The sequence below is a fragment of the Formica exsecta genome, unplaced genomic scaffold (genome assembly GCF_003651465.1).
Source record: "Formica exsecta isolate Colony F162 unplaced genomic scaffold, ASM365146v1 scaffold436, whole genome shotgun sequence".
In the NCBI taxonomy this organism is placed as follows: Eukaryota; Metazoa; Arthropoda; class Insecta; order Hymenoptera; family Formicidae; genus Formica; species Formica exsecta.
In genome coordinates, this window is record NW_021851597.1 from 31,908 (window position 1) to 57,878 (window position 25,971).

At 30.7% G+C, this 25,971-nt stretch overlaps 5 protein-coding genes across 9 annotated transcripts; 3 read left to right on the forward strand and 2 right to left on the reverse strand.

Annotated features, from left to right (window-relative positions):
- The first annotated feature begins 5,876 nt into the window (after positions 1-5,876).
- LOC115240477 (transcription initiation factor IIA subunit 2) lies at positions 5,877-7,379 on the forward strand. Its single transcript, XM_029815645.1, has 4 exons — positions 5,877-6,147; positions 6,514-6,618; positions 6,693-6,822; positions 7,319-7,379. The coding sequence occupies exons 1-4, from the start codon at positions 6,076-6,078 to the stop codon at positions 7,348-7,350; spliced, it is 339 nt and encodes a 112-aa protein (XP_029671505.1). The 5' UTR covers positions 5,877-6,075; the 3' UTR covers positions 7,351-7,379.
- A 385-nt stretch (positions 7,380-7,764) lies between these two features.
- LOC115240473 (membrane-bound transcription factor site-2 protease) lies at positions 7,765-10,815 on the reverse strand. Of its 3 annotated transcripts, none has more exons than XM_029815639.1 (6): positions 10,679-10,815; positions 9,584-9,859; positions 8,952-9,302; positions 8,693-8,851; positions 8,268-8,525; positions 7,765-8,155 (listed from the first exon to the last, which is right to left on the reverse strand). In XM_029815639.1, exons 2-6 carry the CDS (start codon positions 9,743-9,745, stop codon positions 7,787-7,789), a joined length of 1,299 nt encoding a protein of 432 aa, XP_029671499.1. In that variant the 5' UTR covers positions 9,746-9,859; positions 10,679-10,815; the 3' UTR covers positions 7,765-7,786. The 3 variants fall into 3 exon arrangements, with proteins under 3 accessions (XP_029671499.1, XP_029671498.1, XP_029671497.1); XM_029815638.1 differs by lacking the exon at positions 10,679-10,815 and adding an exon at positions 10,477-10,643; XM_029815637.1 differs by lacking the exon at positions 10,679-10,815 and adding an exon at positions 10,126-10,489.
- On the forward strand, positions 10,651-14,797 carry LOC115240476 (8-oxo-dGDP phosphatase NUDT18). Its single transcript, XM_029815644.1, has 5 exons — positions 10,651-10,950; positions 11,078-11,612; positions 11,837-11,942; positions 12,151-12,518; positions 14,668-14,797. The coding sequence occupies exons 1-4, from the start codon at positions 10,848-10,850 to the stop codon at positions 12,388-12,390; spliced, it is 984 nt and encodes a 327-aa protein (XP_029671504.1). The 5' UTR covers positions 10,651-10,847; the 3' UTR covers positions 12,391-12,518; positions 14,668-14,797.
- Positions 13,022-15,518, reverse strand: LOC115240475 (zinc finger protein 32-like). 3 transcript variants are annotated; one of them, XM_029815640.1, is made up of 3 exons: positions 15,318-15,518; positions 14,908-15,129; positions 13,022-14,835 (listed from the first exon to the last, which is right to left on the reverse strand). In XM_029815640.1, exons 2-3 carry the CDS (start codon positions 15,127-15,129, stop codon positions 13,924-13,926), a joined length of 1,134 nt encoding a protein of 377 aa, XP_029671500.1. In that variant the 5' UTR covers positions 15,318-15,518; the 3' UTR covers positions 13,022-13,923. The 3 variants fall into 3 exon arrangements, with proteins under 3 accessions (XP_029671500.1, XP_029671502.1, XP_029671501.1); XM_029815642.1 differs by having other exon boundaries at positions 14,908-15,020; positions 15,318-15,453; XM_029815641.1 differs by having other exon boundaries at positions 14,908-15,020; positions 15,171-15,391.
- Positions 15,519-15,982: 464 nt separating this feature from the next.
- On the forward strand, positions 15,983-17,810 carry LOC115240482 (replication factor C subunit 5). The gene is made up of 8 exons (XM_029815654.1): positions 15,983-16,140; positions 16,203-16,267; positions 16,351-16,478; positions 16,549-16,711; positions 16,786-16,945; positions 17,028-17,239; positions 17,321-17,398; positions 17,474-17,810. Exons 1-8 carry the CDS (start codon positions 16,103-16,105, stop codon positions 17,614-17,616), a joined length of 987 nt encoding a protein of 328 aa, XP_029671514.1. The 5' UTR covers positions 15,983-16,102; the 3' UTR covers positions 17,617-17,810.
- Positions 17,811-25,971: the final 8,161 nt, after the last annotated feature.

Genomic DNA, 25,971 nt, shown 5'->3' on the forward strand with positions numbered 1-25,971 from the left:
GTGGCGTGTGTGTGCGCGCGCGCGCGCACGTGCGTGCATGCGTGTGCAATCGACGCAAATTCTAAAATGATGACATACAAGATATAAGTATTACATACCTGACAATCATCAATCACATTTTTCGCCCTATAATGATGGCGCGCGCAAGTTAGGACGAACGTCCGACACTTTATGAGAGACACTCGCGATTTTCCCTGCGCGTGATTTACTTTTAGATAATAACAATCGTGAGAAATATGTATACGACTCCGCGATCGGCTACGACATGGATTCCATGACTCACTACGGTGTAAATTCTATCAAAGATCATAGTATTGTGATTTTCAAAAGATCGCAACGGTAAATCGCGTAATTCAAATTACACAGTTGAAAGTACTAATGTAATAAATATATAGATTGCGCGCCCTCTATCGTATTCGACGCGTATGCAAATATTAAATATAGACGGAGAATCTAATTTGCTAAAGGTGGGAACCAATCACGTTCGCCGCTAAGCGATTTGACGAAAACGCGCCCATTGATTTACACAGTTGAAAAATTTGTATTAAATTTAACAGATATCATGTTTCAAACGGTTCACACAAATCTTTGTGTTAATTTAACATAATATGTTAAATGGTGACACTAATACTATATTAATATTTTAACACAAAATAAATGCAAACCTCAAAATAATCTGAAATAAATTTTGTGTAAAATCAACACATTTTTAATGATAAAATTAACTTAAAAAAATGTTATTGATCTGACTACGATCTGTAGTCACTATCATTCCTATTGTAAAATAAAATCAACATTTTTTTCTGTACATTTTAACAGATAAATCCTGTCACTAATAATACGGAATATTATCTATTGTGTAAAATTGAAAATAGATGCACATTGTGTTATTTTTACATTTTTTTTAGTTGTTTTAATAATTTAATACTTGAATTCAATTAACAACAGCAATATGTTAAATTAACACATGAATAAATATTTAACTGTTTTTGTGTTAAATATTTAACACAAAAACAGTTAAATATTTATTCATGTGTTAATTTAACATATTGCTGTTGTTAATTGAATTCAAGTATTAAATTATTAAAACAACTAAAAAAAATGTAAAAATAACACAATGTGCATCTATTTTCAATTTTACACAATAGATAATATTCCGTATTATTAGTGACAGGATTTATCTGTTAAAATGTACAGAAAAAAATGTTGATTTTATTTTACAATAGGAATGATAGTGACTACAGATCGTAGTCAGATCAATAACATTTTTTTAAGTTAATTTTATCATTAAAAATGTGTTGATTTTACACAAAATTTATTTCAGATTATTTTGAGGTTTGCATTTATTTTGTGTTAAAATATTAATATAGTATTAGTGTCACCATTTAACATATTATGTTAAATTAACAGAAAAATTTGTGTGGGCCGTTTGGAATATGCAATATATGTTAAATTTAATTTATGTCAAATTTTCCAACTGTTCGCGTACGCTGCAATATTCTTGCATAATATATTATATAGATGCAATTCACACACAAATAACGCTTGCAGTCTCGCGATACATTCCAGAATTTAGCCGCGATCGCATCGGTAAGTGGTCCTTTTATCCCCGAAATAACCCTGTTCTTTCGAACTGATGCAGGTGTGGCTGGATTATATATATATATATATAGATATATACGCGTTTGTGTGTGTGTGTCTATATATATATATATATATACACACACATTTTTATTGATATAAAATCGATACAAAACTACGACATGGATTCCATGACTCACTACGGTGTAAATTCTATCAAAGATCATAGTATTGTGATTTTCAAAAGATCGCAACGGTAAATCGCGTAATTCAAATTACACAGTTGAAAGTACTAATGTAATAAATATATAGATTGCGCGCCCTCTATCGTATTCGACGCGTATGCAAATATTAAATATAGACGGAGAATCTAATTTGCTAAAGGTGGGAACCAATCACGTTCGCCGCTAAGCGATTTGACGAAAACGCGCCCATTGATTTACACAGTTGAAAAATTTGTATTAAATTTAACAGATATCATGTTTCAAACGGTTCACACAAATCTTTGTGTTAATTTAACATAATATGTTAAATGGTGACACTAATACTATATTAATATTTTAACACAAAATAAATGCAAACCTCAAAATAATCTGAAATAAATTTTGTGTAAAATCAACACATTTTTAATGATAAAATTAACTTAAAAAAATGTTATTGATCTGACTACGATCTGTAGTCACTATCATTCCTATTGTAAAATAAAATCAACATTTTTTTCTGTACATTTTAACAGATAAATCCTGTCACTAATAATACGGAATATTATCTATTGTGTAAAATTGAAAATAGATGCACATTGTGTTATTTTTACATTTTTTTTAGTTGTTTTAATAATTTAATACTTGAATTCAATTAACAACAGCAATATGTTAAATTAACACATGAATAAATATTTAACTGTTTTTGTGTTAAATATTTAACACAAAAATTTTAATCGGCATATTTTTTAACAAGAAAACACAAATTTTTCAGTTGTGTAGAAATATTTTTTTATTTTAATCATCTTTCTCGATTGCTCAGAAATATGAATATATTTCGTCACAAGATTATTACATTAAATATTAAACTAAAGTTTGAATTCAAAGTTATGTGCGCGTGATGACCAGATTAATGAGAGAGATTGGTTATCGCGACACTTCAGCTGCGCATAAAAACAAATGGATTTTGTGTGAAAGATATCATATAAAGATCGAACGATCGCGTATGCAGAAATTGCTCCTTTATATTTTATATTAGACTAATATTTTTACATTACCTTAACGAATTGTTGATGTGTGCAGGTAACATCCATCGAACGTTGCGTAATAAAAAACAAATTCCTTCAGGCGGGAATTTCGTGTGCATGCGTGAATACGATCACGTGACTAACTTCGGCAGACTCGTACTCGGTTATATAGGGCCTAGAGAGAGTAGTCGCACATAAATTACCTAAATTTTTGTTATTGCTTATATCAATACTATATAAAGCACATAAAGTGTTGCATTAAGCGTATACCATTAATATTACATACATACATATGTATAGTAACAGAATTTATTAACTTTATATGGAGATTGGAATGAAAAAAATGTATCTCGATAAAAATATAATAAAAAATAGTATGATATTATAATTTGTCGCTGTAAATGCAATAATTTAATATACCATCTTACATTTTATTAACAAGTAAACCTACCCAAGTGTTACACTCCAATTTTTTCAAATTTGGCACAAATGTAGAACTACCAAAAATATTTGACCCGTATTTTTTTATTTATGCCCATAAGCGGTTTTATGGGTAGTTAATACCCCTTCAATATTCAATCTTCTACCATTATAAGTACAACAAAAATGCATAAGAAATAAAATTTAAGGCAAGATGTAGAAGTTTTTTGGATCGCTTATTATGAATATAAATCAAGATTTGCAAAATTATTTATTTAAATAATAAAATGTTGAAACAAATTATCAAAAAAGTTGAAAAAATATAGTATAGTGATCATATGTTATAAGAGTTATTCGGATAAATGATTCTAAATATGGCATTAAAGTAAAATGCAATATTTTAAATTATTCAAACAATAAACGGTTTAAACAAATCAGCAACAAGATATTAAAAAATTGAAGTGCTTTATAGTGGCTTAAGTTATAAAGGATTTTTAGATTACTCATTACACATGTTATTAACACACACACACATTTTTCTTTAATATTATTATTACATATTATATATTAATTGATTATCTTTTTTAAATTTTATTAAATATAAGATCTTTTGTTGGTTTTATATTTTTATTTTCTTTTGTAGGTTTTTTAAAATGTTTTTTTCTTTTATATCTTTCTTATTCTTTCTTATTCTTTCTTATCTTTGTTATTCTTATTCTTTTCTTTTATAACTTTTTTAAATCTGTTAAATTTTTAACTCCTCAAAATATGTACAGTAGTGAGAACGATCAGAATTTTTTGGATCAGAAGTATGCACTTTGATTTTATGCACCAAGCGCATCTAAAAATTGCAGTATCACGACAGGAATCACAAATAGGATCACAATTTTTGAAACAAAAGTTTACAGGTGTTTCGCATTTAGACGGTTTCTCTTCAATAGCCACTCTTGTACCATGCATATCTAAAAAGGTTTACGAACCTGGGAGATGAAAATTGATTGTGAATAAAAGATTGGATTTTCAGAATATTATTTCTTAAATGCAAGTTTATATCATAGACTACGTTTACATCCCTAATCGGGTTTAGAAACATCCGTAATTCTAAGGCTGGCCAATCACAGTCAATCCATTCTTCAGAGGAATAGCTGTGATTGGCGAGTTTTACAACTACGGACGTTATTAAAATCGATTAATGGTACCGTGTAACAGAACTCATAGTCATATAATATAATTATGTCTGAAAAATGTTTTAAGAAATTCTTCTACGGCCTCAATGTATAAACATCCAATAGCTGAATTATACCAATTGTTCCGGCAGAAATCGTCAAAATATTTATATATCTCTTTCCCAAGTTTATCAATTGTGTCGTCCTCATTACTGTACATATTTTAAGAAGTTAAAAATTTAATAGATTTAAAAAAGTTATAAAAGAAAAGAATAAGAATAAGAAAGATAAGAAAAAATAAGAAAGAACAAGAAAGATATTAAAAAAAAAAAAATTTTTAAACCTACAAAAGAAAATAAAAATATAAAACCAACAAAAGATCTTATATTTAATAAAATTAAAAAAAAATATTTAATAAATATTATATATAATATATAATAATAATACTAAAGAAAAATATGTGTGTATGTGTGTGTGTGTGTGTGTGTGTGTGTGTGTGTGTGTGTGTGTGTGTGTGTGTGTGTGTGTGTGTGTGTGTGTGTGTGTGTGTGTGTGTGTGTGTGTGTGTGTGTGTGTGTGTGTGTGTGTGTGTGTGTGTGTGTGTGTGTGTGTGTGTGTGTGTGTGTGTGTGTGTGTGTGTGTGTGTGTGTGTGTGTGTGTGTGTGTGTGTGTGTGTGTGTGTGCGTGTGTGTGTGTGTGTGTCAATAACATGTGTAATGAGCAATCTAAAAATCTTTTATAACTTAAGCCACTTCAATAAAGCACTTCAATTTTTTTCAATCTGTTGCTGATTTGTTTAAACCGTTTATTGTTTGAATAATTTAAAACAATGCACTTTACAAATTTAATGCCAATTTAGAATCACTTAATCGTATGTCGTTAGTCGTTAGCAAATTGATCAATCACAATCGATAAATCCAAAAATAAACGACTGTGGTTGGTCAATTTGCTTACGACTAATGACATACGACTTATTGTAGAACGGGCCTTATAACGTATGATCACTATACTGTATTTTTTCAAATTTTTTGCTAATTTGTTTCAACATTTTATTATTTAAACAAATAATTTTGCAAATCTTATTTTATATTCATAATTATTGATCCAAAAAACTTCTACATCTTGCATTAAATTTTGTTTCTTATACATTTTTGTTGTACTTATAATGATAGAGGGTTGAATATTGAAGGGGTATTAACTACCCGTAAAACCGCTTATGCTGGGCACAAATAAAAAAATACGGGTCAAATATTTTTGGTAGTTCTACATTTATGCCAAATTTGAAAACATTCGAAGTGTAACACTTGGGTAGGTTTAAGAGAAATCTTCCATGTCATTTATCTTAACATTTCTTATTCTTTTTTTTTACGAGAATTTCAACGATACTTCTTATTAAGATATATACACGACTGAGACGTCTGCTAACGCTTGCATTATCGCGCATGCGCGACATTTGTCCTTTTATCTCGCGACTCGCGACGTTACTATACGTTACATTACGTGCAACGTACACCGTACACCACACACCACACACACTACACACTACACACTACACACTCCATTGAAGTACATAGGCATACGTTAGTGCACACATTCAGTTATGCGAAAGAACGTTACTATTATTTGTTGATGATAAATCTCTCGTGTAGTTTGGAATTATTACAATATATTTAGAAAGAAATGTCTTACCAATTATATAGGAATACTACGTTGGGAAATACGCTTCAAGAAAGCCTCGATGAACTAATACAGGTGAGTACATAATAATAATAGAGATAGGTTAAACTTAGCTGACATATAGACCGTGTACAACACTTTTTTCAATTTATATCAAATAACAATGTTAATTAAGTTTATTGTTTATGAAATACTGTGGTAAAGAGTTTATTACGTTATAAAATCAAAAAAATAATGTAAACAATTTTTCTTGTACATTTTTTTATAAAATTGAGAAGACTAATAAAATTCTATCTAAAATATTAATATATTTTTACTAACAACGCATCTCTCTCTCTCATTAGAATTTAAAATATTCTTATATAGACTATTACATAATTTTATTATATTATATACCTAATAATGAAAAAGAAAATATATATATATATATGTGTGTTACAGTATGGACAGATAACACCAGGGCTTGCAATAAAGGTATTGCTACAATTTGATAAAGCTATTAATCAAGCTCTTGCAACAAGAGTTAAATCGAGACTTACATTTAAGGTAATTTTCTTTAGTTGTAATCTTTTTGTTTAATTTTTATTGTATTTAGAGTTTAAAATTGCTTTATATTGCAGGCTGGCAAATTAAACACTTATAGATTTTGTGATAATGTGTGGACTTTTATGCTAAATGATGTTGAATTTCGTGAAGTTCAAGAGGTTGCGATAGTAGATAAAGTAAAAATTGTTGCCTGCGATGGAAAAAGTAAGTATTTATAATGAACAATAAATATAGCCTATAATGTATTGAATATTTTGAAATTAACTATAAATGTTTCAAGTAATTAAAATCAATTAAATATGAAATGAGAGGCTCTGATATTAAATAATTAAAAAAGAAATAGCAGACTAATTAAGAGTCTGGTGCGGTAAATAATGCACAAATTAATTTTGATCTGTTCCTTGTTTATTGCGATAATGGAATTTAATGTGCATCTGTTAAATTATATACCAACCGATATTTGCTGAGGATGGTCCAAATACTAGGACCAAAACATCCATATTATCATAATAAACAAGAAAGATAAAAATTGATTCGCGCATTTTTTACTGCGCCAGGCTCTTAATTAGCCTGCTATTCCCTATTATGGGAAAATTATATTATAAAATCAATTATTCAACAGATTTATAATATACAGTTTTCTACTTTTTTATTTATGATTATTATTTACAGTATTTTTCACAATAGAAATTTTTTTTAGCGTTGGATACAGATGGAGCTGCAAAACGATAACAAATCTAGCATTTCACATATACAAAAAAGATTTTGCTGTAAAAAATATAACGATTTTCATGGGATATATATAAGTATATAATACAAAGTAAACAATACAATAAATATAAAAATATATTTCCCATTACTTTCCCATAAATATAATACAAGTATATTAGTTAGTATATTTTAATATAATTTTATAATATTTAAGCATTCAAAAAATATTGCTTATACATTTTTTTAAATTTAAAATGTATTAGGATTCAATACTTTTAAATATTTTAACTAAAATATTAGATTCTATATATTAAGATATATTAAAAAATTTTATAAATTTTTTTCTTTTTTGAAGACATACTTTAGGGGCATTAATATTATTATTATTATATGATAGAGAAGATTATTTTATAACAATATCAAAAAGTGTAGATGAAAAGTAAAAATGTATGATTACTCATAGTAATTTATTGATAAGCAGATACATTAAGTTTATAGTAAGAAGTAATGTACCTATACTTGTAATTGTAAGTATTGTGGCTTCTCTGATATTTTTGTTATGTGGCATGGATTTCAATAAATAAAGTACAACTATGTTTATAATATATTGACCATCCAGAAAGAAGCAAGGTACAATATTAATAATTGCTAACCCTGCTGAGAATACTGTGATGTATTTGCAAAGTAATGCCATTGATTCAGGCAATTTGGGATATACAAAAGAATACTTTGGTACCCAATCTGATACATCAACAGTCCTATAAATGTCCGCTGGATGTCCAAAGTATAGAACATCTTTATCTACTTTCCTCTTTATTTGTACAATCTGTAGCATAAAAAAATTATTTGTTTGAAAAAGTTATGAAGGATTGTTTTAAAGATAGTGATTTTGGAGGCATATTTAATATAGTTTATCAGACAATAATTTTACAATTTACCTTTGTCACATTATCTAAGGAAGGTTTTATACAATGAGTATCTTGAGATAGACATTCGTGACTAGCTTGACAGAAATTTTGTGACTGATTAATCATTGCCCTCACTGGAAGGCAAGAATGTGGTGGTAAATGAAGAGGAGCAGCTTGTGGTCCTTCAATATATTCAAAACATAAACTACCACCCATTTCACTATCAGTTGTGCAACAATTCACAGCTCCATTTGCTTTCTGCTTAGCTGGTACTGACTCGTCATAATCCTAGAATATGATAACATCAAATTTGAACGTAAAGATATTAAATTAGAACACAAAATTAGAAATTGTGAAGTATTAATATAGTCTACAAAAAATTATACAGAGATGCTAAATGATGAAAAATGATATAGTGTGTGTAAGATAAATAATCTTCTAAATATATACATTACCTGGATAAATGATTGTTTAACACAATAACCAGGAGTTGAATGTTGCACTGCATGCAGTATACAATCATACCAATCTTCACTATGCTTTATAGGGCAATTGTTTAATTTATGTATTATGTCATGTTCCAAAAGACCAGTTGGTCCTAATACTGGTGAATTCTACAAAAATAATAAAATGTATAAATGCTAGTAGTGATATATTTAGCCAAAATATAATTATATAATCCTATAATCTTGATATAATCTTCATCATACTCACTGGTAAAATACTTTTCACATAAACCCCAGTGCCAAGATTATAAAGTGGTGCCCATAGCCATGTAGAAAATACAAGAATTGCTGCTGCTACTGTAGCAAGAATAATATTGTGCCAAATTCCTGCACATGTAATGCGTAACTGATTTTTCAATGGTAATGCAACTAGTTGTTCATTGTTTATATTTACATAAGCTATTGGAATTGTAAAAACAATCAAAATTCCTAGACCAAACAGCTGTACATCTTCTCTTGCTGCAGCAAGGGCATGTCCTAATTCATGAACTATACTACATATTGCTAGTGTTATTGTATAATAACCCATCTCGTTGAATGGAACATCTACACCTGGTAACTAAAATATTTATGAAATTATAAAAATAATATGCATATAAAAAAAAAAGTATATTGAAAATGTGAAAAATGTCTGATCTATTATTTAGATTCAAATAAATTGTTATACATCATGTTATAATTTTAATATATCACAACCATATGAAGTAAAAAAACTTTTAGCAAAGCTAAAATTAAGTTCTATGATTTTATAAGAACTATTTTATAAAATCGTTTTTATATGTTGGAAATTATTAATAAGTATCCTACTCTTAAACAAATTTTTATTTCTCTATAATTTACCATAGGTTCTAATATAACTCCAGAACTACTATCACTTGAAGATCCAGCCAGCCACAGATTAAATGTCATCTTTAAGATAATGATTGTAGCTATTGGTAAGAGTATAATGCTTATAATGACACCAGCATTGAACCAAGCAGTCCAAAATCTAGAACGATCCATTCCCCATTTTATAATTTTACGATTGAAAGCAGTTGTAAACCACTTTACTCTCAAAAATTGAATTTCTAAGCCAGTGTTCTCCAAAAAATAGAGATACGGAAAATGTGAACAAGACTGAAAAATAAGATAGGAGTTAGTCTCATTTACTTACATTTATAATAAATCTGTTTTAGAATTAGTAAGAATATATGCATAGAATTTTATAATAGAAAACATTAATGTTAGTAACAAATAATAATTTTTCTCAGCATATAAAAAATGCTCACTATATTATATATTAAATATTATTCTACTGTTAATGAAATGTTTTATATCAAAAAAATTTGGAACATGAAATTAAAAATAAAGCAGAAATATTATATAAAAATTGTGTAATTTACCTTAAAAAAAATATCAAAAAAGAATAATGAACAATGTATCAGAGTTATTACAACCAATATGCTTAAAACATCCATCTTTCAATTTATTTTTATTTAGATTTCGGATGCCGGTTTCTCTCATAACTACATCACTGTATTTTGCTAAATTAATTGAAGATCACGCACAACAATGCATAACCATAGAAGAATATTCGATCGTATCTCTAGACCATGTTGCAAACTAATGCTATTCCAATAACAATTAACAATGTAGATTTAATATCAATATTTCGCAGCAAATGTTGCAAATTCTGTTTTTTCTTAGCAAACTTTGTAAACAGAAATCATTAAGTGTATCAATGGTAATTTAACCTAAATATATTCCGACGTAACAGACGCGTCTGTGATTGCGTGTAACCTCTGTAAAAATCAAAAAAATAATTATCCTTTTAGTATCTCTTGAACGCAAAATACTTCTTTAAATTTTGCTTTCGGATAAAGTGTAAAGATAACTTGCACATAGGGAATTTCGTAGTTTAGTTCTAGTACTAGAGACGCAACTAAAACCGCATACCTTGAGATTTATTTTTACGCATATTTACAAGCTAATAGCTGTCACTCTCACATTGTTTATTATACACTGACCGTATAGAGTCATTAGCGGTTGTATTTTACGTTTATTGTATATATCTTAATTGCGTTTTTGTACACAACGCGATATAATATTTTTGTTTATACATAACATGTCAGATTTTATAGAGAATCAAGTTCAATTACTGCTTGCCGGACAAGCATTAGAAAATGATGACATATGTAATGTACATACTCTGGCGAGTGACACAATAGGTATGTCAAATTATTTATATGGTAATTATTGTCATAATGTTATTATAAGATTTTTATTTATTTATTTTTTTTTTTCATAGAAAAGAGAAAAAATAATTTAATATAATTAAACTAATATACATTATAGGTGTAAAATCAGGTCAACTAACAGGACATGTTCCCATTTGCTCGAAAACAGTGACATACATAGTTGCCGCTGTTGTTATAAATGACCAAGGTGAAGTATTAATGATGCAAGAAGCAAAAGCTTCTTGTACTGGAAAGTGGTACTTACCAGCTGGTAGAGTGGAAAAAAATGAAAATCTCATAAGTGCTGTGAAAAGGGAAGTCTTGGAAGAGACAGGTCTGGTAATAGCGCCAACAACTCTAATATTAGTAGAATGTGCAAATGGTACATGGTTTCGCTTTGTATTTACTGGAGATATAGTTGGCGGTGTTCTAAAAACACCTGATCAGGCAAATGAGGAATCCTTACAGGCATCTTGGATACGAAATATAAATGACTTGCCACTAAGGTCTAATGATATCATATATCTCTTAGACAGAGGCAGAAGTTATGTTTCAAATAAATCTACTTCTCAACATCCTTATCTAATGCCTATGACCATACCACATACAAAACTATTGCTAAGATTAGTAGTCACATCTAAAAAAAGAGCAACGTAAGTGATACACATATAATTAATATTTAATAAAACTATCATTATAATAAAAAATATATATAATAATATAATTATATTTAAGCTGTTCCGATATTTACTCCCAGTACTGAAAATATATAGTGCATGTGACGTAAACTATACATTTTCAGTACTGATAGTTAATATCGGAACGCAGCCTTAGATTAATAGACAAAAAAATAAATTAATAAATTTTGTCAAAATAGAAACAGGTTACATGTGCTTATATCTGATACTGAACGATATAATCTACCAATTTGTGAAATTAATCCAAATCGTAGTTTACTGTCTACTTTGCATAGCTTTATGACAGTGAGTATATATTATGTATATAAAAATTTTTTTAAAGTTTAATTTTATACTATACAGAAACTTAAATATACAGTTTTCTCTTTCTAAATTGATATTATATTTTTCTATAGAAAGAATAAAGATATATTTGTTAGGGAATAAGTTCCCAAATTTAATAAAAAAAAAATTTTGCTATATAAATAATATATTCTTTATCTCATTTTTTAAGGAAATATTTGGAAACGATGTAGCACAACATAAGCCACATGGTTTATTGTCTGTAGAATTTAGTGCTGGACAAGGAGGAGATGGTTTATGCTTGACATTATTGGTGTCCTTCAAATTGCCTTTGGAAGATGTGCCTATAATCGGAAAACATATTTGGCATGAGCTTTCTGAAAATGTAGCAGAAACTCTTGCAGCACGTCTGCCGCGAAACATGACTGTCCCTTTAAAAGTCGTACGTTAATTGCGTATAACTGTTTCGCTCAACAATTATATTTATTTAAAAGGCTCAGAAGAAAAAGATTTTTTTAAATAATGTTTATGATGTTAACATCGTAGCTACCCTAGTCTACACCAATGACTTTATAACAGGTATTAATATCCAGTAAAACCTACATTCCAGTTTTATCTAATATAAATAAACTAATAATTTTATAATATATACAGGGTGTCTCACAACCTCTGTACAATATTATAATAGCGTATTCTAAAGGCAAAATGGAGTAAAAAATCTTAATACAGAAATATCGAGGCTACAATAGTTTTTGAGTTATAAGTGATCAAAGTTTGCCAATAATACTCCGTCCAAAGAGAGAATGACCTCGGTCCGCGTATAAGCGGGCAAAGTGGGGAGAACATGGCGAGATACTCAATACTGTATACGTAGATACGGCTTCTGTGGGTGGAGACCTGCTTATGTTCGTGTGCGCGCGACTAAAAGTTACATAGTTTTTAACTTATTTCACTTGCAAACTATCACTCAACCAATGTCTATAATGTGAAATATGATATAAAAAAATTTCAATCATTGAAAAAGATTCTATATAATAGTAAGAGAAAAATCAATATTTAAAGAATAGTGCGACAACAAGAAATTGTTTCAACAAGCAGTTTATCATTAATTTATTACATGTAAAATTGCACATAGGAGCTCACAAAACAAGATTCATACAAACTGCACTATTTATTTTTATCATTTTTATATGTATTATTTCTGTATACTCAAAAGATGCTAGTAATAATAGCAATTTGCTCATTTAACCCGAGGGCGATTAAATCTAAAACTTGATTATAAAGTACTTATATAAACATATAATTAAACAAGAAAAATATGACATATGTTAATAATTTATATAAATAAAATTTTTTTATAAAATAAGTTTCTATTATCTTGTCAAATCCTCTCTTAGTAACTCAAAAAGATCACAGATTATAAAATCATATTCCATTGATCTATTATATAAATAAGTCTATAAAACTTTTACAAAGCGAATTTTTATATTACAATATAATAATGTTACATTTAAGAAGCAATATAGGAAGATCATCATGTAACTGCACAAAGGTGTAGAAATAGACAATTTGTTGCCTTTTTTAGTAAAAAATTACTCAGTTACAAGTATTACAGCATTAAAAAAAATGCTATAAAGATTTAATAATCTTAAAATTTCTTAATATGCTGGATGAATCATGTAATCTGTTACAAATCAAGAACTGTTAGTCAAAATATAAAAAACAAAAAATTTTTTCGGTATATTGTTTGATATACATTATTATTAAACATATTGTGTAATAAAAAGTTTGAAATAATCTTATGACTTAAAAAGTTATATATTACAAACATTACATAAATTTTTTCCTTGTCAAAACCAAAAATTTTTCGAATGTCTTGACTAGTTACTAATATATCAGTTTGTAACAAATTATGTGATTCAAATTATACACTTGTGTATAATAATATTAATCTTATATAACTTTAACTAGAAGTAAATGTTAATCATCCTACAGTGTTTAATACAGTATCATCTGTACTTTCATTTTTTATAGGAACCATATTATTAGTATTATGTATAGATTTAATGTCATCATTGAGCATTAAAGATACATTATTAAAATAATTTGAAGAAGCAGTATTGTTAACATCTATCTCAGGATGTAATATACGCTTTTGATCATTTTCACAGTCGATTGCATTTGTGTTTGTATTTACAGGATGTTTCTTCATATGAGTTGTCAAATTACCGCTATGATAGAATTCTTTCCCACAGATTTTACATTGAAATGGTTTAATTCCGGAATGTATCCTTTCATGTATTGATAAATTGCCACTATGCCTAAATTCTTTACCACACACGCTACATTTGTAAGGTTTCACACCTGAATGAGTTCTCAAATGAGTAGAGAGATTACCACTATGACTAAACATTTTTCCACATATCTGGCAACCATACGGTCGTTCACCAGAATGTGTTCTCATATGAATAGCCAAATTTCCACTGTGCGTAAAACACTTTTCACATTGATTACATTTGTATGGCCGTTCCCCATTATGAGTTCTCATATGTATAAATAAATTGCTCTTGTGTCCAAACTCTTTAAAGCAAATCTCACATTGACATTTCGATTTTTTTCCCATAGCAGACTCCATGGAACTTTTTGATGGTCTCCCAAGACGATTGTTTTTTACAATGATTGGTGGTTGTGCTGTCAATGTCTGATTAATATTTCCTACATTTTGCAGATCTTGTGATAGCTGTGACTGTTTATTCTCTTGTACTATGATAACACTGTTTGTACCCTGATGGCATTGGTTATTTGTCTGTATTTGATTGTTGCCATCTTCCTGATTAACTTGATAGAATATATTATTTTCTGCATAATCCTTTATATATGGTAAGCTCCCTGTATCCTAGGATGCAAATATATAAGATTAAATATATAAATATGCTAGCTACTTACATAATGATGTATAGATACTTGCTTCTGCCTGGAACATAGCCTGTTGATCATGAATTTCATTTTTTGTAGGTGTCTCATTCGATAACTGCGCTTGCTCCCAAAATTGAGATAACTGGCGGTGTTTATATTCAACATCTTGATTGATAAAAGGATATATGGAATTATCTGAAGTTCTGATTCTATTATTTGTATTTACATCTTCTACATTTGTACATTCATGTTTTATTTGTATAGGACTAAACATCTGGAAATATTTATGAATTCAAAAAATAAGAGTATAGATACCACGTATTTATATTGATGCATAATAAAATGCCACATCGAATCTTTATTGTATTTTTAATTATTGTGTGTATATTGTTTGATACAAAGAGGATTAGAATTCTCTGGTTTGATACATTATTATTATATACATGATCTCCACACACTAACATTTTATTTTAAAGAATTGTCAACAGGGATCTCGGCTAGGAAATCACCAATTGAGAATATCCGTAATATCAGTGAAATTCACTAATAAAAGTATCATAATTGACAATCTCCTACTATATACGCACAATAAATGCAATAAAAACTATTTGTGTATCCACATTACTGACAAGGATTTCCAATCTCTTTGTTCTGAAGTCATTTTTGTTGAATATTTGTGAACGCCATCTATATACCAGAGAGAAGACACGATAAAGTGAGCTCGATGGGTTCAGGGATAATTAAAGATTGATGACATTACCGACTGTTTGACTGCCTCACCGACTATTACAATATCATCTATGGATAATCGTTGCTAAAATCAGTAAAACCATCTACAATAGAATATACTCTATGGTTGATACGTAAAACGTCTAGCTAGATATAATCTTTGAAAATTCATAAGAAATAATGGTGTATAGGTACCTTTAAGGTGCCTTTACATGGCAGCGTTAAGCGTCGAGCGTCTGCGCAGAGAATTGCGCAGAATCTAATTTCAGCCTAGAATCTATCTCGTTTAAATTCTGCGCATTTTTCTGCGCAGACGCTCGACGCTTAATGCTGCCATGTAAAGGTACCTTAATGCTGCCATGTAAAGGCACCTTATGTGTATGGGCGACTAATGCCCAACCAGCCATAAAAGAAGAAGAAGAGGAAGAAACGTCTAGCTAGCAAAACGCGCGGCAATGAACTAACCTTCAAATAATATTTAAACATAAATTACAAACTAATAGTTTTATATTAACAGAATGACATCCACCGATGAAAAACATGCTAATTTACCATGGTCAGTACAATACTTAAGATGTCAATGAGCCTGCTGACTAAAAACCTTGTTATATATTTTAGGGTCGAGAAATACCGTCCCAAAAGTTTGGATGAACTTATTTCTCATGAGACAATAATAAAGACGAGTAAGTAAATATACATGGAAATGTATATACTTTATTGGCTAAATTATTATAGTGAATGAAGTTCAAATTTGTCTGTTACACAGTAAACAAATTCATCAATGAAAATCAACTACCACATCTGCTTCTTTATGGACCACCTGGGACAGGAAAAACCAGCACTATACTAGCATGTGCTCGTAAACTTTATACTCCAGCACAATTCAATTCAATGGTTATATATTTATTAGATAATCTTATGTTTTCTTTATTTATTTATGTAGTAATTATTTATTACATGTTAGGTGTTGGAATTAAATGCTTCTGATGACAGAGGCATAGGTATTGTGCGAGGCCAAATTTTAAGTTTTGCCAGTACAGGCACTATGTATAAATCTGCATTCAAGTTAATTATTCTGGATGAAGCAGATGCCATGACAATTGATGCTCAAAATGCACTCAGAAGAAGTAAATGATAATTTTGATATATTATAAACTTCAAATTCATTTTATAAATTAATTAAATTTTATATTATTTTTAGTTATTGAGAAATATACGGATAATGTACGTTTTTGCATCATATGTAATTACCTTAGTAAAATCATACCAGCTTTGCAGTCTCGTTGTACCAGATTTAGGTTTCTACCTCTTGCAACAGAACAAATAGTGCCAAGATTAAATCACGTTATTGAAGCAGAGAAGTAAGCAAAGCTTTATTTTATATTTAATTATATATTCGTGATTTTTCTTATATATATAATTTATTAATGAAAAATTGTATAGCTTAAGAGTTACAGAGGATGGAAAGGAAGCATTAATAACATTGAGTGGTGGCGATATGAGAAAAGTAATAAGTGTACTTCAAAGTACATGGTTTGCTTATGGTGAAGTAAATCAAAAGAATGTATATAACTGTGTTGGACATCCGTTACCAAGTGATATTCATGCTATTATAAATTGGTTGCTTAATGAATCTTATGATACATGTTACAAAAGTATCCTTTTATAATAATATAAATACTTATATAATAATTCTTTATATTAAAACTATATAATCTTTAATGTACCTTATTAAGAAATTCAAAAGCTTAAATTGGACAAAGGACTTGCATTGCAGGATATATTAACGGAAATTCATTTATGTGTAATTAAAAGTATGTATTACTATGCTTTGGCATGTACGTATGTCAAATATTTATAATTATTATTATTATAAACATTTTTTTTAGTTGATTTTCCCAATTCGGTATTCATTGATTTATTGTGCAAAATGGCAGAAATAGAGAAAAGGCTGGCCTCTGGATGTCGCGATATTATTCAAATAAATTCGCTCATATCTGCGTTCTACAAAGTTCGTGATATCGAAACGTGATATCTTCCATACATTGGCATAATTAAAATTTCTCAATTGTAATATGCAGACACGTACTCATACATTTATATATCCCCTTTAATCTCGTTCTACTTTATTTTTTAAATATCGAAATACTGTGAATGTTATTTTCAGGATATAAACAATCTTTTGTTATGTATTTATATATATTGTACTGGTAATATATTAAAAACAAAATTTTTTTTTCTTTATTACTTTAAGAAATATATAAATTTTAAGTATATTTATTTAAGAATAATAATATTCCATACGAAAGAACTTGTGATTACAATGGAGCTGATTAGATATTCAGGAATGATACATAAACTCCGTTCCCCACACACAACATTGTATTATCCGAAAATAATAAAACCATAAAAACAATATGTATCCTAAATATATTTTACAATACGAGATTGTTATCATTGTCTGATTTCGTCATTTAATTACATTTTTCCGTGCGCCTTATCAGCAGTACTAAAATCTAAAAATAGACAAAATAGTATAAGTCGCAAATAAGTCGAGTCATCATTGATTTTATCCATCATAAATTATGTCCAGTCCTTTGCTTTTGTCGCCGTCACTTTTTCCTGCCTTGCCCTTCGGAATCGCGATGATCTCTTTACGTGCGCGGAAAAGTGCAAACTTCATTCGAGAGATGATAACTTTCACGAACAGACAGCACAAACACGGGCAAGGGGTGAACTTTGCCGCGCCAGGCTACAAGCCTGCAATCAGTGTATTCCGTACTCTCGGATCTTACAAGTAGTAGCGGTCCGATAGTAGCCCGACAAATACCGCGCAATCAGCACGCGATCGTTCGAGCATCATATCGAAACTTTAAGCGTGCGAACTTCGTGTACCCCCTCCTCTCCCCCCGCTTCTCTCCCCGTAGAAACTTACGTACACGTTATTCCTCGTATCACGCATCGAATCGTACGGCTAATGTATAACTGAGATATTTATGGTGTATGTCAGTTTAAAATTTGTATAATCTGATTTATATATATATATATTAATAAAATATCCCATGTAGCACGAAACGATGCAGCAACATTGTGATAATGTTCTGTACCATATGAGATGCTAATCTTATCGCTACACAGTGTAAATACATAACACAGTGCCGCTCTTATATTATCTCTTCTTTCATCTCTAATTATTTATACAGTTTGTAAATTTTTATCGTTTTGAAAAACGGTCGTTTGTCGATATGAAATATTCGACGCGAGAGCTTCGTCCGTCACCTTTTTCTCTTTACGAGTCGCGTCTACGAATCATATAAAAAATAAATGCGTGCTAATAGCGAGGAATTATAGCCGTTGCTAGACAAACGTTGTCGGGAAGGTTAATAATACATGTATGTACTTTTTTTATTGCATTAACATTTTACAGGATCCACTTAATAATAATAAAACACATCGCGGGAAAGATATCAGCTTTAAATTCACGAGGCAACCAGCTATCTACGCGTCAATCGGCACTAACTTCGCAGGCGACAACGTTACAGCTGTAGATGGGACAGGAGAACATAAAGCGGCTTATATCTCCTGTAACGTGGCAAGATCACCCTGGTATCTCCCTCGCGGTACCACTGTAAACCTATATGCAATCCGTGCAAGTGAAGTGATTCAACACTAGTCCCGGCATGCCATTAGCTTCCTGCATGTACGTGTATGATCCACATACATTGGGTATATACTCGTATATAAATATATATGTATATACAACACATTCTGCTGTATATTTTCCGAATATTACAAGTATCTTGCTAAATGGGACTTATGTGCAAGCCTTATCTTAAGTTTAGTATATTTTTTACAGATGCAGAGCATTTCGTGATTTCACTGCAACAAACTACATACATCTGGTGAGTCATAAGTTAATATGTCTTTTTCGCAGAAATATAAGATCAAACATAATTATAGCCAGGGTTGGGAAAGTTACTTTATAAAAGTAACTCGTTACCGTTACCATTCTTTTTTCTAAAAAGTAACTCGTTACAAATTTTAAAAAGTAACTCGTTACCGTTACCGTTAGCCAAAAATAACGAGTCGTTACAATTTCCGTTAGTTTTTTTATATATAACAATAACTTTACATACAATTTTTTTTAATACAAGATCAAATTAAACACTAAAAATTTTTAAACATTGTCTTACAAAGAAACAAGATACCAAAATGAGTTTTTAGTAGGTTTCATGTAATTCTGCATTCCAACACTCTTATCAATATTTTCCTTTGTATGAAAATTATACCGAGTAAATTCAAAAAACGTAACGATAAAAGTAACTGTTAAATTCGTTACTCGTTACCGAAACATGTAACGAAGTTACATTTTCCATTACAAACAAAATTTGTAACGCCGTTACCGTTACAGTTACCGAAAAAAAGTAACTGTAACGGTAACGGCGTTACAAGTAACGCATTACTTCCCAACCCTGATTATAGCTTAATTACTTAATATTAAATTAGCGATTTAGTTAGTATAGATATTCATATAAATATCTTAAAATCTTATACTTTTTCCGTTTTTATTTTTCACAAATATTTACTTGAGATCTATTTTAAGTAATTTCTTTTGATAATGATTTATTACTCGCAACTTGATGTGCAAAAAATATCTTCATAAGAGTCTTTATTAGTTAATTTGAAAAAATATCTTGTTGTTAAAAATAAAACTTGCTCTTATCGGATTTATGTTGGGAAGAAAAATCCATTTATAATTTAAGATAGAATACTTTATATGTATAAAATATTTTAATTGCTATGCGTTTATCGTCAAAGAAGGAGAATAAGCGCACTCTTCCGAAGTGGTAGATTGAAAAGCTTCAAGTAGAGGATTTTGCTTCCAATACAATGAGTTATTAATTCCTCTAATCCATTTCGGGAATATTATCATGTGCAAATTAGATCTCGATAAGTGCGGCGCTAATGTGAGATTATAATTATTCATTTCCTCATTAAGCAGCATTTTACGCAATGTTCGCCGAATGAGGCGGAAACCCCGAAAGCCGAGTATGCGTAAATACATGTAAAAAAATAAAATAAAACGCAAAAAATTGATACAGACGATCATGATAATCGAAACGCACAGTCTTTCGCGGAGAAGATTCCACAGAAATTACAGTTCCATGCATTTCAGGACTTGTTGTTAATCAGTGTGAGCTCTCTCAGGGTGTCGAAATTAATCAGGGAAAAGTTCTCTCCCCACTCTGTTCCTCATAAAAGCGCGCGAGCCCACACATATATTCTTCGAATTAGTGATTAAATAACACTCAGGCGCGATACTGAACAAAACTTCCGGGTTAATAAGAACTTTCGAACTCGGTGTGCTAGCACGTCGATTCTGCCAGCTATTTCATGTTGAAAACTTGGCGCAGACGTGCCCTTAACTTTCTGCTTCGAAATAACTAATTCAATTAGTATATCAGTGCTAGCAGTGGGGTTAACTACGTCTTCGCAAGTATACGTAATCCACATTCCAGGCTTAACTTTGACATAGCCCGTATCCTCTCTTGAACTTTCGTTTTAGGCCGGCCGTCCGGTTTGAAGAATGATTGCCACGCGCGCGTCTGCCGATACATTTACTATACAGAATACAGGAGACTTAGTGACGGATGTTTATTTAGCTTGTTCATATCAAAGCATATGAGCGTGTTTCAATCACGCAGATATATTAATTAATTTGGCACAATACTATTTTATGATACTACAAATGAACATAGATTCATCATCATGCATAATAAGATTTCAACTCGTCATGTGTGATACTTGTAACAGTTTCAATAATTTAGAATGACATAGGTAATCACTTTTTATTAATTTAACTACTTGCAAAGAATTAATCTTTAATTAATTTTAGTTTAATTTAATTTAACTTAAATCTCTCATCAATTCTTTCTTGTTGCTTTGATTGGACATATTTTATTTGATGTATTTTTAATTTAAAACAGTTTTTTTTAATGAGATAAAAATGAATTTTTAATACACAATTATTTCTAAATTATTTGTATGTAAAAAATTTTATTGTGGTAGAAAGAGCAATGATAAATTGAGATAAAATAAGAATATAATATTATACAATTGTATTAATGCTAATTTATTAATGCAACTTCTGTTTTCCGAATAAAATAGAAATTTTAAAGTAATATTCTTAAAATGATCGATTTAATTTAAGATTCTATTTTTCTCTAAAAGTATATGTTTATATGAATGTGGGTGTAAATTCAAAAGGCGCGACGAATGACAGTCTTCGGTGGAGTTTTCGCCGAAGAGAATTTGGCATCAGACTCGTCGAAGGAATATGTGATTGTAAGAATATTCGGTCGGCCGAGTGGCCTGTAGTATGCAAATTTAACGAGTGCAAAAGAACGGACGGTAATCCCGTTTATACGCGATACAGCCGCGAGTTTTCTCGCGCGCATTACGACGAATGCCATTACAAACAATGAGATTACGCGTCGCGTGCCTTCATCGAAAATAGTAGCCGCCTCCGCGCCGAAACGAGAGATTGAAATTCAATTTTACACGCGGATATATATAGCTCTCGAGGCAAAACCACACAAAGTCGCAAAGCAGGGCGCGAATAAAAGCGGGGCCATTGCGGTAGGTAGACTCGCATTTCCGTTTAATCTCAATCGCATCCTCAACAGTGCCTGGGATTTTCCTCTTGCCTCTACACCCGCCCCTTTTCCCTCGCGTTTAACCCCCCTCCTCTCCCTCCTCAGTGACTCCCGCGGTAAATATCCGATAATCTATATCCCGCGGATACAACGAACGCTTATATCCGCGGGAAATCGCGAGTCGCGTAACCGAAAAACTAATCGAAAACTTGAGAACTAACCGGAAAGCTTATCGAAAAGCCTTCAGCTCTTTTTCTCCCTCTCTTTTTTTATTTCTCTCTCTCTCTCTCCCTCTCTCTCTCTCTCTCTTCCTCTTTCTCTCGCGAATGGGAGTTCGAATTTCCCAGTGGCGCTTATGCGACATGCTTATCTCGCATATGCCACCGGTGAAATTTTGAGAATCTTGATAAAATAGATGTATTTCTTTTATAGAGAAAACTCATCGGCTCGTATTTTTCTCGCCTTGCACTCGTGATACTGAACGTAGTTGTTTAAAGTTGTGAAAATCGCGATCGGTTTAATGCTACACATTGTAGAAGTTGCAGTAATGATATTTTACTGTTTTTATTTGATTTTATGTATTTTGATGAATTAATCGATATTGTGAATCTAATATTTTTCTTTTAGTTTAATATTTTTATTCAGTTAGTTGGTTGGCAAATTGAAAAAAATTTCCAGAAAATACAAGATAAAAAAGCAGAAAAAAAAAAGATTTTGTCAGTATTAATATATGCACATTGTGTAATTTCTTTAATTTAATTATTTTTGTTTACGAAGCGTAGCGTAAAATCCATTTTAACAGATAAGGAAGTTACTTGCATTGTTTGTGCAAAATTTATTTTTTTCACACTACATTTTCACACACACTTACATTCTTTTTGTTACGCGAGAAAATATATGACCTTTTATATAAGATATATCAATATTTGCGTAATAACAAGCGATGTTTTTTATTGGTTAAATCGATAAATTAATTAAAACGTAGAGTTTTTTTAAATTCGGATATTTCTGTACACGCATATACAGCAGAAACAATGTCGTTCCGAAATTTGACTCACTGCGTAAACGGGCTGACGTTGCGTCTCGCCGATTGTACGCAACGATCGGTGATGCATCATTTAACAACAGCAAACAAAAGATGTATCGTACAACTCGGCAAGAGATCGCTCGTCGATGGTCCAAAATCCGCGTGAACTCTTACAAAGGACAGGGCTGAATATCGCGGGAGATGTGCCTCCATCCATGGGCGCCAACAAACGAACATAGGTATGGAAGCTTATGGCCGATTAGCTATATCTCACTTTTCGACAGTGGGCGATTGAAATGCTGGCACACATCAGTGCGAAGAGAGAAAGAAAGAGAGAGAGAGAGAGAGAGAGAGAGAGGGAGGAAGTGCGGGTGAAGCGAAGATCAACTCGGGCTCTACGCGCACGAGCGTTCGTATGCTGCCTCTCGGAGATCGATCTCGTTAACTATGGCAACAATATTTCGCCGCGATAGTATCATTCATATGCGCGCAGCCCGGATCTGGCCGGTCGATCCGAAAGTAGCCGGGCTCGCAAAGACCAACACCTTCGTAAGGTGTTACCTATAGCGCCCCGTGACTTATGATCCTGTATCTCCATACTTTCTATTGAGGACAATAACGCGTCAATGTCGGAACGATAAATCTCGCAATATTTCGAATTTCATTGATTCTATATATATATGTATATTCGGAGATTTAAAATCAACATTATTTTTTGCATAACATTTTCAATTTTAAGTGTAAAACGTGATGATAATCGCAATTTGAATTTTCGATAAAGTAAAATTAGATTTAAAAGTAAGTTTGCGAAAATTCAATTTGCCCAGCAAATATATACATATTTTATGAATTGTAACAGATAAGTATAAAGCACGTGATTATTTACTTAAAATTCGATAATCCAAACATATCTTGCATAATTCGAATATGTTCTTGCATTAATCAGTACGGATTATAGAGATACAGTGTATATCGCTACGAGGAATGGAGGTTGCCTCTCATGCGTATCAGTGAGATATTAGACGCGTTTGCAATTTACATCTGGCGAGCGATTTTACGGCAAAAAGATATACGTAGAGATGAGTGCAATAAGCGCATGCGGGGAATATAAAAGGAGCACTTTCGAGTCGGTTAATTGGTGGACGACAAAAACCAGGTCTCGTGAAAAAAAAAGGGGGAAAAAGTCTAGTGCATCTGGACCTTGCGAGGGCACGCTCTTTATGTGGAATAAGGATAGAATAGTCGAGATAACGTTAATATAAGAGAGATCTCATAAAGTCACGTCTCTTTGTCCGATTTAGTTTGAATTTCGCCTGGCCGGGGATACTCATTAGCGAGATAATAGATCAAATACGTACGCATGATGCGTAAAAAAATTAATAGGATGGAATTAAATTTCGATTATAGAATTTACAGACTTCTCTCATTAACATCTGTTCTCCATTTATCCGCGTAATTTTCATCAGCACACGCGCGGCTATTCCTATAAGTTTTCGCCGATATATCAATAGTATATATATATATATGTATACTGTGAGAGATTCAAATCGGCCGCGAAAACTTTCCGATGCTCGTGAGATTGAAATACCGATGATCCGGACGAAAAAGATGAAGCGGATGACTGCGTTCATTATAGGCATGCGTAACTGCGAATAAATCTTCTTTTCATGAAATTCTAGTTTCTCGATGTATTTTTACTGATTTCGTACCCAATCTTGAAACAGTTTTGGATTAAGAATTTTATTCAAGTATATGGAGAGTACAAAAAATCCTGCATTTTAACTTTCAATTTTCTCAACGCATTATTTTCTCAAATTATACGTACTTCTGTACAAGATATCCTCGGTTATTCGATCTTCAATTAATTTCTTTTTAGCGATAATTTGATGTTTTAAATATAATCTTAACCGTTAAATTAAAATTTTGTTGAAGTAAAGCTACATGAAGTTTTGAACCTCCATTTTTTCACGTTTATGGATTTTAAAGAATTTTGATAGGCTTCATTTATATAGAAATTATGTATTATATATTGAGATTTTGCTTTGTGTACTTCAAATAGATGGTAAGTCTATTGAACGAACAGTTTTCCTCACTTAAAAATTTAAAAAAGAGAGAAGCTTGCGACAAAACTATAGATTAAATATTGTAGTTTCAAAATAGAATTATCTGACTGCTTAAAGTATCAAAGTAGATGTTAGATTGAACATTAAGGTTAAAAGCAGGAAAAATATTTTGACTCAGGTAGCTTTAAATTTATTTCGCAAAAATCCTTATATCTTTATTACATTACTTACAACAATTAGAAATTATTATTATCATAATGTAGGATAAAATTGTATCATATAATCTACATATATATCATAATATATTTTTTTTTAAATGCTAAAAATTTCAAATCTTTATATCAACTTTTTTTTAAATGAGTTGTATGTAATTTACTTTTTATGCCACAAGCAAAATGAATTATCATTAATCTTAACATGTAATATCTCGCAAAATAATTGCAATCATCTTCAATAATGTCTTGGTTTGTCTGATATCTCAATCGATTTCTGCATAAAAATCTCAGTCTCATTGCCTTGCTCGATAATTCCAGTCTAATGTTAAATTAGCTCGTAGAAAATGCGCGTGCAATTTGTATCACGCCAGTGCAATCGAGTCGACGGTAATGGAGCTCGAGAAATCGATTGATTGCAAAAGAATT